Source organism: Eptatretus burgeri, chromosome 11, assembly GCF_056783735.1.
Source record: "Eptatretus burgeri isolate ZD-2024b chromosome 11, Ebu_testis_v1, whole genome shotgun sequence".
NCBI lineage: Eukaryota > Metazoa > Chordata > Myxini > Myxiniformes > Myxinidae > Eptatretus > Eptatretus burgeri.
In genome coordinates, this window is record NC_140971.1 from 42,462,668 (window position 1) to 42,482,112 (window position 19,445).

General features: G+C 41.1%; 2 protein-coding genes across 17 annotated transcripts in view; one reads left to right on the plus strand and one right to left on the minus strand.

Moving 5' to 3' along the window:
• Nucleotides 1-146: 146 nt before the first annotated feature.
• On the plus strand, nucleotides 147-10,100 carry BLOC1S6 (biogenesis of lysosomal organelles complex 1 subunit 6). The gene is made up of 5 exons (XM_085846233.1): nucleotides 147-377; nucleotides 4,344-4,525; nucleotides 5,006-5,093; nucleotides 5,234-5,320; nucleotides 7,653-10,100. Exons 2-5 carry the CDS (start codon nucleotides 4,362-4,364, stop codon nucleotides 7,770-7,772), a joined length of 459 nt encoding a protein of 152 aa, XP_085702359.1. The 5' UTR covers nucleotides 147-377; nucleotides 4,344-4,361; the 3' UTR covers nucleotides 7,773-10,100.
• The window catches only part of LOC147016947 (signal peptide peptidase-like 2B), a 52,043-nt gene continuing 38,721 nt past the window's right edge, over nucleotides 6,124-19,445 (minus strand). For 15 of the 16 annotated variants that reach the window (XM_085846208.1, XM_085846211.1, XM_085846212.1 and 12 more), the window contains 4 exons: nucleotides 14,361-14,460; nucleotides 14,092-14,175; nucleotides 13,552-13,712; nucleotides 6,124-8,524 (listed from right to left, as the gene is read on the minus strand). In XM_085846208.1, coding sequence (XP_085702334.1) covers nucleotides 8,363-8,524; nucleotides 13,552-13,712; nucleotides 14,092-14,175; nucleotides 14,361-14,460 — 507 coding nt within the window. In that variant the 3' untranslated portion in view covers nucleotides 6,124-8,362. The remainder of the gene's footprint in view (nucleotides 8,525-13,551; nucleotides 13,713-14,091; nucleotides 14,176-14,360; nucleotides 14,461-19,445) is intronic. The other variant, XM_085846217.1, reaches the window with a different exon arrangement.

Genomic DNA, 19,445 nt, shown 5'->3' on the forward strand with positions numbered 1-19,445 from the left:
TGCTGGTAATTCGTCCGTTTTTTTTTTTCCAGACGAGTCTATTTATTCGATTTCGCTATGTGATTATAAACAAAGGTTGATACGATAATTAATTTCAAACATTGTGCTGAAGTTGCTTTTAACGAAAAGCATCGACAAACCGGAAGTGTCCCGTTCATTTTCCACAATGATGTCGGCGTCGGCGTGTTGATTTTACTTTGTGGTTTTTATTATTATTATTTTTTTTAATCGTTTTATTCTTCGCTTTTATATTCCATTCCACAGGCCCTCGGCCTCCTCACCCCCCCCCCAATACCCCGCCTTCCCTCGTTTTGATTTCACATCATTGACGGTGATTCTGCTTTGCCCGCACACTTCGCCACGGCCCTTACAATTTGGTGAGTTTGTGTATTATAATCATCACCAGTGTCCGCAGGGTGGGTGGGGAGGGGCAGCGTTGTCCGGTGCTGTTTTAATCTTGTTGGAATTTTGAAGGAATCTCTATTGGTTCGCGGGCGCCAGCAGTGACCACTGTTTTCGTTGTGTCTGTTTGTTTGTGACTCTCTCCAGAGCACAGCTCCGTGACGTTTGATGCGATCTTGATGAAACTTGACCACAAGCTAGATATCATGGTCTCGCTGTGTTTTGTTTTTTTTGTATGAGGGGCGTCCCACGCCCCTTGTGGGCGGAGCCACGCCCACTTGAACTTTTTATTTATTTTTACTTTTTTTTTCTCACAATTTCATTTCCTCGAAGCTGTGCGTAATGTCTATAAGTACAACATATAAAAAAAATCCGATTTGATTTGGTCAATTTTGACGGAAAAGATTCCTCAAAAGTTTCCACTTTGATGGGAATTTTTTTTATTATTATTCAAGACTGGAATCCAACTTTTGTGTTTATGTGTTTCTATAACTACCAATTTTGTGGCAATTTAAAACTTCCACAAGCTGGATCTAACTTTCAATGAACTTCCACTTTGGTGGAAATTCCTAATTTCAGGATTTCAGGCTTTACTAAACACTGGAATCAATTTCAGTGTTTAGGTGTTTAACCAACTTTCACTTTTGTGGTTTCCACAAGCTGGATCATAATTTTAATTAACTTCCACTTTGATGGGAATTTCTTCTTTTTTTTATTCAAGACTGGAATCCAACTTTTGTGTTTATGTGTTTCTATAACTACCAATTTTGTGCCAATTTAAAACTTCCACAAGCTGGATCTAACTTTCAATTAACTTCCACTTTTGGTAGAAATTCCTAATTTCAGGATTTCAGGCTTTACTAAACACTGGAATCAATTTCAGCGTTTAGGTGTTTAACGAACTTTCACTTTTGTGGCTTCCACAAGCTGGATCTAACTTTCAATGAACTTCCACTTTGGTGGAAATTCCTAATTTCAGGATTTCAGGCTTTACTAAACACTGGAATCAATTTCAGCGTTTAGGTGTTTAACGAACTTTCACTTTTGTGGTTTCCACAAGCTGGATCATAATTTTAATTAACTTCCACTTTGATGGGAATTTCTTCTTTTTTTATTCAAGACTGGAATCCAACTTTTGTGTTTATGTGTTTCTATAACTATCAATTTTGTGCCAATTTAAAACTTCCACAAGCTGGATCTAACTTTCAATTAACTTCCACTTTTGGTGGAAATTCCTAATTTCAGGATTTTCAGGCCGAATTTCAGGATTTTAGGCTTCACTCAACACTGGAATAAATTTCAGCATTTAGGTGTTTCATGAACTTTCACTTTTGTGGCTTCCACAAGCTGGATCTAACTTTCCATTTTACTTCCACTTCGGTAGAAATTGTGTTTTTTTTATTATCAATAATGCCCACGAACCATCGTCGCCTCCCAGATTATTTTCAAATTTTTAATTTTTTTTTTTTTGACGGGGCTAAAACACTTCCCTACAGTACACCCACGAAGGAATGGGGTCTGTAATGATTTAATATTTTACCTTTCACGTAGCTACAAAGGCTGAGGCACTTTACAGAGATTTGAAAAGAAAAATGGGAGAAAAAAAATAAATATATATTTTATTTTCTCAAAGTTTTTTTGGGCTTAAAACATTCCTTGGCACTCACTGATGCACAAACCCAACTATAGACTGTCATCCTGGTGTTTCACAGGCAAGGTGATTCATCAATGTGTATGCCATCCCTCGAAGGGACGTTAAGCCGGGTGTCCCATCTGCTATCATGAGCTGGTGGATGTTAAAGACTCCGCGGGGAGCCCTTCACCGAGAGGGGTGTGTTGTCACTGGCATCCTGGTGGCATCCAAGTCAAATTATAAATTACCATCCTTCACTGCTGGGAAGACAATGGCAAACCACCCAGTGTCACCTTTGTCCAGCAGCCAACGATCTGCCATCACACAGAGCACGCAATCAATCAATGAATCAATCTTCTCAAGCTCTGTTGTTTTTTTTCATTCACAATTGTTATCTTTTCGAATCATCCACCATCTTGATGGTGTGGATGGTGTGCTTCCATTTCTGTATTTCACTTTGCTTCATCCACTTCTTTCTAATTTCTCCATTCTGTCACGACCTGTGTGTGTTTGTTCCACTCAATCTGCACACCTCGAATTCAGGCACTCGTCAGTGTGAACCTTTACCGGCACATTACGCTTCATTTTGCCGTGGTTTATGTGATACGTTTTAAGGTGAAATCAATCCTGCCTGATTATATACTTGTTCTTACACATTGGAAGAATGAAAAAAAAACATGAAGTAATATAATCTTCACCTTGGGTACAGAGGAAGAACTTCGTTACAAAACGGACACATGATGCTTCACACACAGTGGGTGCAGGTTCAGTGTGCTGTGCTCGATGGAAACAAAATGGCTTCTTAATGCAAGTTGTTGCTATTCCTTATGTATAGGAACTCTACCCTATACCACACATTACCCTACTAGCTCTCTGAACCCTTTTTAACTCAACTCTCTGAACCCTAATAGTTGTCTAAATCCTAAAAGCTGTCTGAACCCTCATAGCTCTCTGAACCCTATTATTTCTCTGAACCCTAAATCTCTCTCAACCCCAATAGCTGTCTGAACCCTATTAGCTCTATGAACCCCAATAGTTATCTGAGCCCTCATAGCTCTCTGATCCCGAATCGCTCTCTGAAGCGTTGCTCTCATTAAGGTCGGGTAGGTAGCACTGGGTAAGACACTCAGTTAAAATGTTCATGTTGCAGAAAATTATTTAAAGTTAACGGTCAACCATGAAAGGTCATGGCAAAAAATGAAGACCATTAGGATGAACTGACTTTTATATCTTTGTCCCACATTTTGTAACTTTAATTTTAACAGTGTTCAAACTATGGACAACACAACATTTTTTGAATATCTATTATATATATATATATATATATATATATATATATATATATATATATATATATATATATATATATATATATATATATATATATATATATATATTGTGAACCGTGGTGTCTGTCCATGCATTTGTCTGTCTCCCATTTATGGCAGCCACTTCCCGCGCTTGAAAAGCTGCTGGTTGGTTATTTAGCATTTTAATTTCACTTTTCTTGATGCAATAATATTGCATAGTCAATCACTTTATTATCCCTTCTCGTAATCTTTAAAATCAACATGAACATCTGGATTAAAGTAGATTTAATACTGATCTTCATGGAGTAATACACAATTTCAACTAGCTATATTTGCCTTTTTTTTTTTTTTAGACAAATGGAACCTTTGCCACCCAGTGTTGCACCACCATTTTGTGGTGGGTGGTATAAGTAGCTCAGAGCTTTGAAACTTTGAGTGAAACCAAGAGTGCAGCACAATTAACAAGCCTGGTGTTGGCTCAGTGGTTGGGTGGTGGCTTGGGATCCTAGGGTCCTGAGTTCAAGCCCCATCGGCCACTGAATTAATACACCAGGGGGTTGACTCAGCCTGTCATTCTTCCGAGGTCGGCAAAATGAGTACCAGTTCAAGTGTGTGTACTGGTAGAGGGGCACTGCATCAGCGACAGTCGCGCTTCAAGAAATGTAGCTACCCTGGCAGCTAAGCTGCCCATACGACCACCACAATTAACCTTTTTTTAAACCCATGAAATGATTTAAATTGATAGATTAACTTACACCTTTCCTGTCAATGGGGATGGATACTTTTTGCTAATTATAATTCATCATTTATGGGTAATAGTAATAACGGCAATTTGGATGGAAAGGTCAAATAAAGATTTAACTTACAAATCGACACGATGTACGGTCGTCTAACCGGGACTCTGTCACAGTATCGTGACACATACTCACATCGGTTCTTGATGGCTGATTGTTTCTCTATATTGCATCAAGATTGCTGATATGATTACCGGTATACAGGAACCACGCTTGCTAACCATGGAGCCGGCTGAACATTTGGAGTGCGAGTTGGTTGGAGATGCTCAAGGAGATCCTGGCGGTTTCATCGTGGCCGACGAGAGTCTGCAGAAGTTGTCCGAGGGTCTTACCCGGCACTACCTTCCCGACCTGAAGCGACTGCAGAGGGCACTAGGAGAGCTGACGTGAGGCCTGTTCACGATGCTGAATGTTCACATGTTTCCACTAAAGAGGCTGAATGGGGGAGCTCAAAATCTTCGCAACGTGTAGCTTGCCGGTATCGGCAACCATATATATCTGACTGCTTTTGTACCAGTAGTGGTTGATGCAGAGAATCATCTTCACCAGTACTGGTGACCATTGCATAAAGCTATTTCATTGATAACAGGTGAATGCTGAACCTAAACCAAAACCCGAATGGCCATATTTAATGATTTATTTTTTAAGCACAGGTAGTTAGTCATATCACATTTGGATTGAAGAATGAAATGATTTTGCTGCTAAAATATCATCATTGTCAGCATGAGAGATGGCTCGCTCTTAATCCAAGAGCCAAGATGTTTGGCTGGTCACAAATTTCCACAAAGATACTCGATGCTTTCCCAGTCAGCCCGTACAACGAGCTAATGTTGAAGGTTTTAATTAGCGTTTGCTTTGTTCTGCAGACAGAACCAGTCGGTGCTCCTGGACACACTCGGGCAAGAGAATGTAAAATTGCAGGAATTCCGAGCAGCTGGAAACGTCTCCACAATGGCACGTAACCTTCCTCAATCTTATTTTCCCACCACAACCTGCGTGTTGTCCTTTCTCCCGTACACCGCATGGCCATGAAAAATTAACATCCTTGTGTATCCTCGTGTCTTTGTGATAATGATGGATGTATGTATTTTCAGTTGACCGAGGCAAAGGCATACCAGCAGAAGCTTGTAAACATCCGGAGAGAAATGATTTCCCTGCATGAGAGAACGAGTCGCCTGAAGGTGAAGTAAAGTTGGTCCGCATTGAAAACTTTGACAGCACCAATAACCTGTGCTACATTGAGGATCAACACCCTTTTCCACTATAAGGGCTGACTGGGCATGCATGAACAATGTCCATAGGTTGACATCCTTGCTTAAGATGAAGGAAATTCCTCTTTAGGAAATGCCTCGCTGAGAGTGTTGAGACGAGCAGTGCCATTGTTGTGACATCTATGGTACCCAGAGTGCCCTGAGAAGTGATGGCATTTCCTCCAAGCTCAGTGACTGTTTTTGTAATAATAACTAGAAGGGTACTCGGTAGAGCGCATACCTCCACCACGTAATGCCTGATCCACGAGAACATATCGGGCCCAATACATTTTTGAAATATCATGCTCGACAGTACTATATCGTTTTTGGCCCCGTCTCTCAATGGTGAAGAATTACTTTAAAAGTTAAATAATTCTCGTATCCAGAATCAAATTCGGATCTTCACCAAAATCTAATCAATTCTTCCCTGTCACACACCCAAAATGTCCACCAAGTTTCATCCGAATTCGTGCACAACTTTTTGAGATATCGTGCTACATCTCATTTTTGGCCCTATCTCTCAACAGTGAAGAATCACTTAAAAATTCTAATAGTCAGATCTGGATCTTCACCAAAATCTAATCAGTTCGTCCTGTCCACCAAATTTCATCCGAATCAGTCCACAACTTTTTGAGATATCCTGTACACAAACAGACAAACAAACAGGGTGAGGGGTGAAAACATAACCTCCTTCACCTTCGGTGGTGAAGGTAAGAATAAAGGTTTCAGATCCCTTCGCTTTACCAGGTTGGCTTTATTTCCAGCACCAATGGGTTGTGGAAGAAAGTAAAGTCAGCTGATTTAAATACAGTACTCATTTCAGTCAAAACTTCTGCCTTTCCACACAGTTTCACATTGGTATCTTACATTGTACAGTCGAGGAAACTTCACATTTTGTCAGCATGCTGGGTTTCTTAAACAATAATAACTAACAAAATAGTGCAACAGGTGATTAAATAATAGATTAATGGCTGTGAAACTGACAAACGACCTTATGCCATTCCAGATTGCCCTTGAAACCTGCTGATGAATGTCACGTACTGCACCGTATCGCAATCGCTCGTGTATAATCTGCTGTCGTGTTGAACACGCAGGGCACTCTTCAGATAAAATTCACAGGAAAATACATGTTTACATGGAACCCGCACCCCAAAAATGAACTCCAGCTCAAGACTGGAAATGTGAACACCAAAAGCAGTGTTTTCCTGATCTATGGACAGAGCCATTTTAGATGGTGTTTAACTCAGCTTAACGAATGACTTCAAACTCGTTTTAAGTTTAGATAAAATGTTTTTAAAGCAAACTAATGTATTATAACCAAACAATTTTAATTCTTCTATCAATATAATTGTTATTAAGACTAAGAGTATGTTGAATATTGCAGAAGATATCCCAAAATGCACTGCATTTTTTAAGATGACGGCACCCAGAAATAGAGCTGTCACTTTTAGTTCTCGAAGATAATACGCACCCCAAATTTGATCAGACATTTCTGGGGGGAAAGTGTGACTTGTACACGAGTGATTACGGTGGTTTATCTCATTTTTGAGATATCCCAGCTGATGATCCGGGCAGTTCAATTGCTTATAAGTTAAGGTTATAACTTCAAATAAAATAGCTTTTGTAAGTACTGACCAGTTGTGTGTGTGTGCGTGCGTGCGCATGATGTCTGGCTTCCTTCTTGGGACTACGGTGCAGTAATTGGTCTTTATTTTGAATTTGATGAAAACCTTTTTGTGTTTTTTTACCAAGTGGAACGCCTTGCTTGATAAGCTCTTGCAGTATTTTGGTTTGAATGAGCAGCTAGAACGGCTGCTGGGGTTGCCCACTGGAAACTCCAGCTGTTCTTATCATATAAATAGATCCTCATTTCGGATAAATAAAAACATGATTGCTGATGGCATCCTCTGACTCGTTTGCATTCGCAAAAGAACGTCCTCAAGTACAAAAGCTTTGATGTGTTTACCCCAAAGTGCCTTTCGTGCAATGGCAAATCCAAAACTCCTTTTGTCTTGTCTGATTATCAGTTGGATATCCGATATCGAAACAATATGGCTATCTTGTTTTGAGGACATGCATTTCAAAACCATGGGGTGGGGGGAGACTTTTTTTTTCTCATGCACTGCACTGTTAGACTTCATCCTGTTGATGTTATCACTTTAACATTGAGACTTTGGTGTTCAGGTCAGTCTTGGCTGACTTTTAGTCCATAGTCTGATCACGCCACATGGTTTTCCTTCCTTTCTGTTTTTTTCATGTGCAGAAACGTGCCATGAAGCTGCAGCAGCAGAAGCAAAAGGATGAGTTGAAGCAGGAAGAGCAGCGGGAGAAGGAACTGCAGAGGGAGAAAAGCCTTTTGGCCAAACCTGCGAAACGCTCTTAAGGGGTAGGCTGTAAGCGGTAGTTGAATTGTAGAATAAAGGCCTGAGACTGTCATAGCCAGGACAAGTTCATAGAGGGCCCATGACTGATTCGCAAAGCTATGCTGGGTTGGGTTGGGTCAAAAACTGGGACCACAAGACTGCATTCACGTAATATTGGACAATACTGTGGGGAGAGGAGGGGAGGCAGGTTCTTCAAGAAAAGACATCAAACAGCTATCCAGAAGATATTCTTGGTAGGGCAAGCTACAAGCTACATGAAGAAAATGGCTGACATCATGAAATGGAGTTCTTGCTTCAGCACTAGTTTCTGCTGGTATATTAAGAGTCGCTGCCATCTTTTATTCCAGGTATATTTGATATCTCTCCACCGCTCTCGCAAGATGAGGTTAATTAAATAACACATGTACTACATGTGTTTTTTTTTTGTTTTTTTTGCACTCCATTCCATTGTGCCCGAGAACATGGAGAAGGTGTGGTATTTTTAAAAATCCCAAACGGATCGATTTCATTCCGGATATTCTTGACGCAGCAAGGTCACATGAACAATCATCTTGGCGATGGATCTTGTCCTGCGGAGCGACGATCCAAATCATGCTGCCAGCTTTGATGGTCCGGAAGGCTCTGCTTGGTGCATGCTGGAGTCCGAATCAACTCGTGGGGTTGAAGATGATTCTCTGGGATTATCTTGTCCTGTTGCTCCTTCCGTTTCTTCACGCTCCATGTACCTTCCGTCTCCCATCCCCGCATTATGCTATACAGTGTACAGTTTCATTTATGGGAGAGAGAGCAATGAATAAAAGATTAACATCATTACAAAAGCTTACACCATAAATAATCACAAATTGCTGTGTCAGGCAGAACTTGTGCCGTTAAAATTTTTTAAAGTTAAAATTAGTGAAAAAATCTCATTTAAAATGATCACCAGCTCTGACATTTGGGGTTGTATGTTAATGTGTATAAAACAAGACTAAACTCAGGATCAGGTGATTAAATACCACCTTTCATTGGAAGAAAGCTAAAATTAATGCTATCAAAATGTGGAGTGAGTATTTTAACAAAAATATGACCACAAATCCTGAAACTCACCTGGATCAGGAGCAAGAGACTCAAACCCACCGCAGAGCCCCTTAGACCTGTTTTTTATCCCCCGCCACGTGGCGGAAGGGGGATATTGTTATCATCCGGGTCGTCCGTCCGTCCATCCGGCTGGCTGGGCGTCAACATTTATAGCTGTGAGTGTGATAACTCAAACTGTTCGCCATATCGATTTGAAATTTGGGTCACACATGTACCACCTGAAAAAGAAGAATCCTATTGATTTTGGGCGTGGCCGGATCCAAGATGGCCAACTGGGGCAGCCATCTTGAAAAAATGTTTTTTCGCCATATCGATTTGAAATTTGAGTCACACATGTACCACCTGAAAAGGAAGAACGCTATTGATTTTGGGCGTGGCCAGATCCAAGATGGCTGACTGGGGTGGCCATCTTGAAAAAATGTTTTTTGTAACAAATGGAAAACCGCTTATCTGATTTCAATTATTTTTCAATGGCGAGGAATTCCCCATCTTTGATGGTATATTTTTTTATTTCCGTGAACAAACCGGTACATTATGGGTGATGAAGGTTGTGGGTGAGTTTCATTGAAATTGTGTGTGTAGTTTCAGAGAAGAAAGCAAATACCTATTTGGGGGGGGGTCAAACCCAACCCACACCCCTCTCTTTATCCTTTAATGAGCACAGATTTCAATGCAGTCAATACACTGGTACATCACATGTGATGGTTGTGGTCAAGTTTCATCAAAATTGTGTGTGTAGTTTCGGAGAAGAGAGCAAATACCTATTTGGGGGGACGGGGTCAAGCCACACCCCTGTAGACCCCTCAATGAGTCCAGATTTCAATGCAGTCGATATACCTTTGTCAGGTATCAGATATGAAGCTTGTGGCCATGTTTAATCAAAATTGTGTGTTTGAGTCAAGCGATAATGACTAAAGTGTTTTTCGGACTGACGATCCGACTCGCTCGCTTGCTCGCTCACTCACTCATCTATAGACACTGCTCAATCGCATAAGCTCACATTACCAAGTCCAGGTGAGCTTAAAAACGTAAATTTTTCACGTTAAACTTCATGCTTCGTTGCAATACAATGTATCCAAATGTTCAATAATTTATTCTCTCAAACATGATGCCAGGGATTTCAAAATACAATCAAATATATGGTTGCAATGGAAATATTTGCATCAATTTATAGCCAATCTTCAAAAACGTTTTTTTTTTTTTCACCAAAAGTTTTACAATCCCATCAAATAAAAATGGCATTTCATTTTGATGCTCAGTGAATCAATTTTGTTTTATTTATTTTAAAAATTTTGTCACCCAGTGGAAAGGATTTGTGGAAATCCAGTTTTAAAAAAAAAAAAGGTTGTCACTTCAGTCTTTTGTCATACATGTGACCAGAGAAACATAAAGAAGCAAACACAAGTCATAGTTTTGCCTATTCAGGAAGGAGAAATTATTAATGCAATTGGAGGTTCCAACTTAAAATTCCAAGAAGAAACCATGGCAGATTCAGGTCAGCAATACTAGCTTAGCATACTTGCTTTTAAGCTCTCTTTTATTGGTTCAAGTACCAGAAGGAAGAAAGGCCAGCAAAGAGAGATGTATTTACCTGCTCATGTATACCCATCAGCAAAATTAATGGATTAACTCACCCCCGCTAGCTTGGTGTTGCTTAGTGGTTAGGGTGGTGGCTTGGGATCCTCGGGTCCTGAGTTCGAGCCCCGTTTTCCACTGAATTAACACCAGGGGGTTGACACAGCCTTCCATCCTTCCGAAGTTGGCAAAATGAGCACCAGTATACTGGTAATGGGGCACTGCATCAGTGGCATAGCCACACCCCTAGCCAATGATGCAACCAGCAGCCAAAAAGGCAGCACACGGTGGGAACTCACCCCTGAATGGAAATCTCAACTTCAAAACAGGAGACATCTAAACTTCAAAATGGGAGAGATCTCATCTTTGAAACGGGAGAAATCTCATCTTCAAAACAGGACAAATGTTATCTTCAAAAACCGGAGAAATCTCATCTTCAAAACAGGATAAATGTCATCTTCAAAACAAGAGACATCTCTTCTTCAAAACAGGATAAATGTCATCTTCAAAATAGGAGAAATCTAATCTTCAAAATGAGAGAATTCTCAAGTTCAAAATGGGAGAAATCTCATCTTCAAAACGGGAGAAATCTCATCTTCAAAATGAGAGAAATCTAAAGTCCAGAGCAGTAGAAATCTCATCTCCAAAACAGGATAAATGTCATCTTCAAAACAGGACAAATGTTATCTTCAAAAACCGGAGAAATCTCATCTTCAAAACAGGATAAATGTCATCTTCAAAACAGGATAAATGTCATCTTCAAAACAAGAGACATCTCATCTTCAAAACAAGAGACATCTCTTCTTCAAAACAAGAGACATCTCTTCTTCAAAACGGGAGAAATCTCATTTTCACAACAGCATAAATGTCATCTTCAAAACCAGAGAAATCTCATCTTCAAAACAGGATAAATGTCATCTTCAAAATGGGAGAAATCTCTTCTTCAAAACAGGATAAATGTCATCTTCAAAACGGCAGAAATCGCGTCTTCAAAACGGGAGAAATCTCATCTTCAAAACGGGAGAAATCTCATCTTCAAAACGGGAGAAATCTCATCTTCAAAACGAGAGAAATCTAAAGTTCAAAACGGGAGAAATCTCATCTTCAAAACGGGAGAAATCTCATCTTCAAAACGGGAGAAATCTCATCTTCAAAACGGGAGAAATCTCATCTTCAAAACGGGAGAAATCTCATCTTCAAAATGGGAGAAATCTCATCTTCCAAACGGGAGAAATGTCATCTTCAAAACGGCAGAAATCGCGTCTTCAAAACGGGAAAAATCTTTACTTCAAAACAGGAGAAATTTAATGTTCAAAATGAGAGAATTCTCAAGTTCAAAACGGGAGAAATCTCATCTTCAAAATGGGAGAAATCTCATCTTCAAAATGGGAAAAATCTGAAGTTCAAAACGGAGAAATCTCATCTCCAAAACATACGAAATCTCATCTTCAAAACGGGAGAAATCTCATCTTCCAAACAAGATAAATATCATCTTCAAAACGGGGGAAATCTCATCTTCAAAGCAGGATAAATGTCATCTTCAAAATGGGAGAAATCTCATCTTCAAAATGGGAGAAATATAAAACTTCAAAAGGGGAGAAATCTCATCTTCAAAACGGGAGAAATCTCATCTTCAAAACGAGAGAAATCTAAAGTTCAAAACGGGAGAAATCTCATCTTCAAAACGGGAGAAATCTCATCTTCAAAACGGGAGAAATCTCATCTTCAAAACGGGAGAAATCTCATCTTCAAAACGGGAGAAATCTCATCTTCAAAACGGGAGAAATCTCATCTTCAAAATGGGAGAAATCTCATCTTCCAAACGGGAGAAATGTCATCTTCAAAACGGCAGAAATCACGTCTTCAAAACGGGAAAAATCTTTACTTCAAAACAGGAGAAATCTAATGTTCAAAATGAGAGAATTCTCAAGTTCAAAACGGGAGAAATCTCATCTTCAAAACGGGAGAAATCTCATCTTCAAAATGGGAGAAATCTCATCTTCAAAATGGGAAAAATCTAAAGTTCAAAACGGAGAAATCTCATCTCCAAAACATACGAAATCTCATCTTCAAAACGGGAGAAATCTCATCTTCCAAACAAGATAAATATCATCTTCAAAACGGGGGAAATCTCATCTTCAAAGCAGGATAAATGTCATCTTCAAAATGGGAGAAATCTCATCTTCAAAATGGGAGAAATATAAAACTTCAAAAGGGGAGAAATCTCATCTTCAAAGCAGGATAAATGTCATCTTCAAAACGGGAGAAATCTCGTCTTCAAAGCAGGATAAATGTCATCTTCAAAACGGGAGAAATCTCGTCTTCAAAGCAGGATAAATGTCATCTTCAAAATGAGAGAAATCTAAAGTTCAAAGGGGGAGACCTTTTGACTTCAAAACGGGAGAAATCTCATCTTCAAAAAGGGAGAAATCTCATCTTCAAAATAAGAGAAATCTCATCTTCAAAATAAGAGAAATCTCATCTTCAAAATAAGAGAAATGTCATCTTCAAAACAGAGAAATCTCATCTTCAAAAGGGAAGAAATCTTATCTTCAAAATAAGAAATCTCATCTTCAAAACGGGAGAAATTTCATCTTCAAAATGAGAGAAATTTCATCTTCAAAATGAGAGAAATTTCATCTTCAAAATGAGAGAAATTTCATCTTCAAAATGAGAGAAATTTCATCTTCAAAATGAGAGAAATCTCATCTTCAAAATGAGAGAAATTTCATCTTCAAAATGAGAGAAATCTCATCTTCAAAATGAGCGAAATCTCATCTTCAAAACGGGGGGAATCTCAACTTCAAAAAGAGAGAAATCTAAACTTCAAAATGGGAGAAATCTCAACTTCAAAACGGGGGGAATCTCAACTTCAAAATGGGTGAAATCTCATCTTCAAAATAAGAGAAATCTCATCTTCAAAATGGGAGAAATCTAAACTTCAAAATGCGAGAAATCTCAATGATGTGTGGAGGAATCCTTGTTTGTGTGATGGTCTGGATAAAACCTGAACTCTGCGCATACCACACCCTTTGTAGTCAGGTTTCAACTTAACATGCATTACCACTTAGACCCCTCCCCTTACCCCATCCCCACATTCATGTTATTTTCTCTCTACCTACCCACCTGGCTGCCAGGCCCATTCCAGAACATGAGCATGTGTCTGCGCAGAGCAGCTAGTGTGGTGCAGGTGAGCAACATGCAGGGCACCAGGTACAGTAAGGCCGGCTGACCTTGCTGAGTGAGTACCAGAGCAAGTAAAGAGAAGAACAGTCCCAGGCTGTATGCTAAAATGAGGGACAGCAGTCAAGGAATCAGTTTATTCACAATAAAACTAACCAGAGAGTTGGTGTCAAAACCACCCAATGCTCACCTGGTTATACATTTATCGTTTTTAAAAGACTTGTCTAATATTTTTTATAAAGAATCGCAGTGAAGTCTGATCCAAATAATTTTAAAGCAATATATGTATTTGTATATTGTAATCAGTAAAAAATAGTGTGATAGATAAAAACATTAGAAAGGAAATAACTTGCACCAAAAACTTACATTTTTACGCTCATGCTCACGCCGGGGGTGTCGCTATAGCTCTTTGTTCTTCGAACAGGCGAGCTAAAAACCCTTTTACATATGATTAATTATCCGAATTCACGAATCAAAACTTACCGAGAATGCAGCAAGGAAAATACATAGGGATAGATGTTGGGCCGATGTAAAGGTCAAACCTGCGGCAGTATGTCACCAGCAGCCCTGACAATAAACATCACTAAGATTACAAAGTGATCATTGTCCTTCATCGATCACCACCCTTGCTATGCATCATGTCACTACAAAATTCTTGTGCAATGACTAGTTTCGCCGATCATATAGGTGTGGGACCTGGTGAAACAAACTCAGTCTTTTAGCAAAATATGGCATTATTGGCATTGACTGACCGGGTACAAGAATGTCTCCAAGTCCAATTAAAGAGAATGGCCTTTCACAGACAGCCAGTGAAGTGGGGCTCAGCCTTGGGGCCTTTATCACCATCGGAAGCTGAAGTGAGAAAGGGGACGGGGTAACAAGGGGAGCACATGTGTTTTAGTGGGGCAGACAACAGCAATTTTTGAGAGGAATCGTGCAAATGATGATACAAGCATCAAATTTGGTACATTTGTTCTCCAGGGGACTTTAATCAAATCTGCCTGATTGGCTATTTGAAAATCCAAGATGGCGGCCATTTTTCAAGATGGCTGCCAAGTTAGCCTCCCGAAGTTGATTTTTTGCTTAGAAGTATTTGTAGTTGTCCGATTTGCATGATCTTGGTGTGGAATCCTATGTTTTCAAGCCTGCTGGAGTGGATTTTCCTGTTTTTAAAGCCCCCTGACACACACTTTTTCTGATTTTGCACCACTTTAATGATTGTCATATGAAGCTAAGGCCTTTCTGCAACCGGGCCCTGGTTAGTAAATGTTCAAAGTTATGCATACCATGCAAATGTTCTTCCAGCTGCTACTGTCCACATATGCAGCTGCAGAGTGCTGTGCAGGGGAGACCTGACTGAAAGCACTTGCATCTCCGGTTGCAACCTTTCTTACAGGAACACTTGGTCAGTTCCTGACAGCTGGCTGCAATAGGGGGTAGTGTTGTCCAACATATCTGCCACGTCTCTCCTTTCTGTGTCCATCCCCATTCAGCGGGACTGCTCGTGTCTGGACTGGAGATGGTTTCCTGGCCCCAGATGATCCCAGCCTGATAGGCCGCACACTTTGCATGTTCTCTGAGGGCTGCCTGTGTTGGTGGAATTGAGTTGTATGGCCTCTGCTTGCGGGCAAAGAGATCCAGTCTTGCTCCCTCCACACTAGTGGCTGCGCTTGATCTGTCATACATGAGGACAACGAATCTCTCCAGCGTCTGCAGGTCAAGATCATGAATCAATGTTGGATGCTGGCTGAGATTGGTGAATGTTTCAGAAACATCATCAAAGATGTTCCAAGTCTGCCATGCAGTTTTCTTCCCTTTACCGCGGAAGGCAGACACGATGTCACATCCAGTGAATGCATGGAAGTATGGGATCTCTCTTGCTTTCTCAGGCCTTATTGCAGAAACTACCTCATGGACTGGAATCCATCGCACATTGGCTCCTTGGCCAATGGCAATCCACATGTTCTCAAGACCTAGTTCCTGTAAGGATGGCAGTACAGATATTGCTATGACTAGTACGTCCGTGTCATTAGCCTTCATGATAATGGACTTGCTACCATCCGTCATTGCATCCCTGGTGTGTACAAATATTCGAGTGTCAGCTTCTTCATGACAGCATGAAGACACAGCATCCAGTGACTTCCTTGTGTTGCTAATGGCATCTTCTCCTTTTGTGACGATGACTGTGCTTCACACATCTTTTCCGCAAGGAAGTAAAACAGCTCAGTCTTGTTGCTGTCATCTCGAAGAAAACTTCTCCAGTTACTTGGGGTCTTACTGGTTCTTGTCACTCTTCTTCTGATTCCTTGCCCCCTTTTCGACCTTGCCTCGGACTTCAGACTTGACTTCTTGTACACATCAAACACTACGTCCACCCTCTCGTACCTGGCACCATGGGATTCCACCTTTGGGATGATGTCTTCTTTAGCATAGTCATCAAATATCTTTGAAGTGCATGGAGGTAGGGCATTGATAAGTGCTGAGCCATCAATGATGACTGCATCTCCCCTTGGTTCTCTGTCTGGGATGTTCACTTGTGCTTCAAGAATTTCAGCCAGCTGTGACTTCTGACATGTATGAAGCTTGCCGCTGTCACTGAGAGATGCAGGGTGTGACTGATTCTCATGCTTGAAGAATTCTTGCAAGTCACGCTGCCTGTTCTGGCATGAGATGAACAGTCGTGAGAACAGCTGACAGTCGTCTTTCAGGACTTTCTCCTTAGAACTTCCCCCAGCTTGCTCTTGTTTGAAGAAAGAAAGAAACAATGTTTTTCTTGATTGGATGATAGAAAGGACATTCACCTTCATTCTGTAGCCCCTCCATGAATGAATGGAACTGCTCTTTGCCCTGCTGGTGATGTGTAGCTACCATTTCGGCTTGAGTTGGGTCTGCAATGTTCTTCATGTCTAGTACCAGTAGGTCGGCTGATTCTTCTTGGAATGGGTTGCCCATCTTGGAATGGCTTGGTTGCCCAAAAAGTCAACTTCGGGAGGCTAACTTGGTGGCCATCTTTAAAAATGGCCGCCATCTTGGATTTTCAAATCGCCAATCGGGCAGATTTGATCAGAAATGTCAAATTTGATGCTTGTATCATAATTTGCACGATTTTTCTACTATCTACTACATTATTTCTCGTTATCACCATTGGAAGCAGCATCTTGTGTTTATCATAAAGGATTTCTGTTTGTAACTACTTTCAGTCTTCTAAATGACTTATTGAAACGTGCACAAGTCAGACAGTACTATCTCAGAAAATGTGATGTACAAATTCCTGTCTTAAAGAAGTATGTGGACAATAATACTATCTGTACAGCATCTGAATCCAATGCCCAGCAACTTCTGAATGAGGTGAATGACTTCATGAATTGGAGTAAGATGAGAATAAAGCCTGCCAAATCAAGATCACTTGTAATGAAGAGGGGCAAATTGATACGGGAGGAACCTTTTCAGGTAAATGGTCAGCAAATTCCCAGAGTTCAAAACAAACCGGTGAAATTTTTGGGGAGAGTCAAACGGAGATTTGAATGACAAGCAAGCTCGTGAGAACATGGAAGAGCTACTGCAGCATTGGCTTTGGAAGTTAGCTACGTCTGTTCTGGCCGGCGTCATGAAGTGCTGGATTTACCAGCATGTCATTGTGCCGAAGCTCCAGTGGCAACTAATGATATATGATGTGCCCCTTTCTCATGTGGAGTGGATGGAGATTGTGGTAGCAAAGAGTCGACGCAAATGGATGGGTGTGAGCTCCGACCTCACAAAAGTTGCCCTGTTCTGCCACCAATCGAAGCTGCAACCTGCTCAAGAAGGACTTACCTTGGTGATGAAGAAGTAATGGGTTAATGCAACTTCGACAGAGCACAGATGGTATGGTCACAGCGATTAAACCAGTAGCCCTGAGATGTGGTTGAAAGTGGAAGGCAGAGGAAGCAGTTGGTCGAGCGAGGAGCAGACTTCAGATGGAGGACATGGTGAGAGGGAAAGTTGGTAGGCAAGGAATCATAACCGGCTTAATTCTGAAACCAGTCTCTAGTTTGTCACGGAAAGAGTTAAGGACAGTGGTATGTAGGTTGATGGTAAAGGAGCAGTTTATAAGGACAGTGCAGATGGGAGTAGAAGGTGCATGGACAAGTTGGGAAGTCCAAAGTTGATGCAATTTATGATTGGTACAACTGATGACATGGTAGCTTCTCCAGCCAATCTAAAGAGGTGGGGGTTCAGTGAGACAGACCTGTGTGCATTATGTCATGAGAGGGCAACGATGGCACATGTTCTGGCTGGGTGCCCCATTCGACTAAAACAAGGCCGCTATATGTGGAAGCACAATCGTGTTTTGGAAATCATTGCAGAGGCTTTTAAAACGAAAATCAATGTGCATAATGACAAGTGGAGACTATGATCTAGCATCCCTATGATAAAATTTGTCAGACAAGGTGTGGCACCCCAATGTAGGAGAAAATTGGTGCAGATTAAATCTTCACATCTCTGCGGGGCTGCAGACTGGAGGGTTTTGGCAGACTTGGGAGAGAAGCACGTCTTCCCAGATGACATCTGCAGAACTTCCATGTGACCGGATATCGTCGTGTGATCTGCTGAAAAGAGATCTGTTATTATTATTGAATTAACAGTCCCCGAAGAAGGGGGGATGCAATTGGCCCACGAGAGGAAGATGGTGAAATATGAGGATCTCCATGTGGAATGTAAGATAAGGGGTTGGAAGGTCAAGGTCTGGCCTGTGGAGGGTTCACTTCTGGAAGTTTAATGACTGCATTTAAGTGTTTAAGAGTGACCATCAAGAAGGCCCAACTTTTAGAGAGAGAGAGTGAGAGACTCCCTGTGTGTTGTATGAGGCGACCAGGATTGCGTCAGGAATAGTGGGGCAACTTAGCTAAATATAGCATAACAATTGTGCATTTTGTGAGGAAAGCACCAAATTTGGCACACGAGTAGCCGATCATGTTATGAACAGATTTGGGTATTGGGCCATCTCAAATTTTTGATGGCAGTGGAAAATGGCTGCCACAGCCATCAGCGGCTGAATTTGAGATGGCCCAATATCCAAATCTGTTCATAATATGATAGGCTACTAGTGTGCCAAATTTGGTACTTTCCTCACAAAATGCACAATTGTTATGCTAAGTTTCCCCACTAGAAGGGCATCCGGCGTAAAAACCTATGCCAAATCATTATGCGGACAATAAAACGGATTTCCATACCGGATCAGTCGAGGCCCGGGTTACCACCGACCACCACCGGTACCGTTGGTCAGCAGGGTACCGGTAGAAATTGTGCTACTGCTGGGCGAAGGAGAAGAAGGAGACTGGGAAGGCAGGTCCAGAGGCAGTGGGAGAGGGGGAAGGGTAGAAGTGTGGAGGTGAGAGTTGGAACTCTGAATGTTGGGACTATGACTGACAAAAGGCGAGAGTTGGCTGATATGATGGAGAGAAGAAAGGTGGACATACTGTGTGTACAAGAGACCAAGTGGATGGGGAGTAAGGTTAGGAGCATTGGAGGTGGTTTCAAACTGTTCTACCATGGTGTGGATGGGAGGAGAAATGGTGTCGGGGTAATCCTGAAGGAGGATTATGTGAAGAGGGTATTGGAGGTGAGGAGAGTGTCGGACCGAGTGATGAGTGTGAAGTTAGAAATTGAAGGGGTGATGATGAATGTCATCAGTGCATATGTCATCACCCGCATATGGGGTGTGAGATTGAGTATAAAGAAGATTTCTGGAGTGAGTTAGATGAAGTGGTGGAGAGTGTATCCAAGGATGAAAGAGTGGTGATTGGAGCAGATTTCAATGGGCATGTTGGGGAAGGGAATAAAGAGGACGAGGAGAT

What these genes read in the sequence shown, in the direction of transcription:
- BLOC1S6 (XM_085846233.1), top strand. Translation starts at nt 4,362, where the DNA reads ATGGAGCCGGCTGAACATTTGGAGTGCGAGTTGGTTGGAGATGCTCAA. An exon ending in CTGGAAACGTCTCCACAATG is followed by an intron (nt 5,094 to 5,233) that starts GCACGTAACCTT and finishes ATGTATTTTCAG; the next exon opens with TTGACCGAGGCAAAGGCATA. An exon ending in AGAGAACGAGTCGCCTGAAG is followed by an intron (nt 5,321 to 7,652) that starts GTGAAGTAAAGT and finishes TTTCATGTGCAG; the next exon opens with AAACGTGCCATGAAGCTGCA.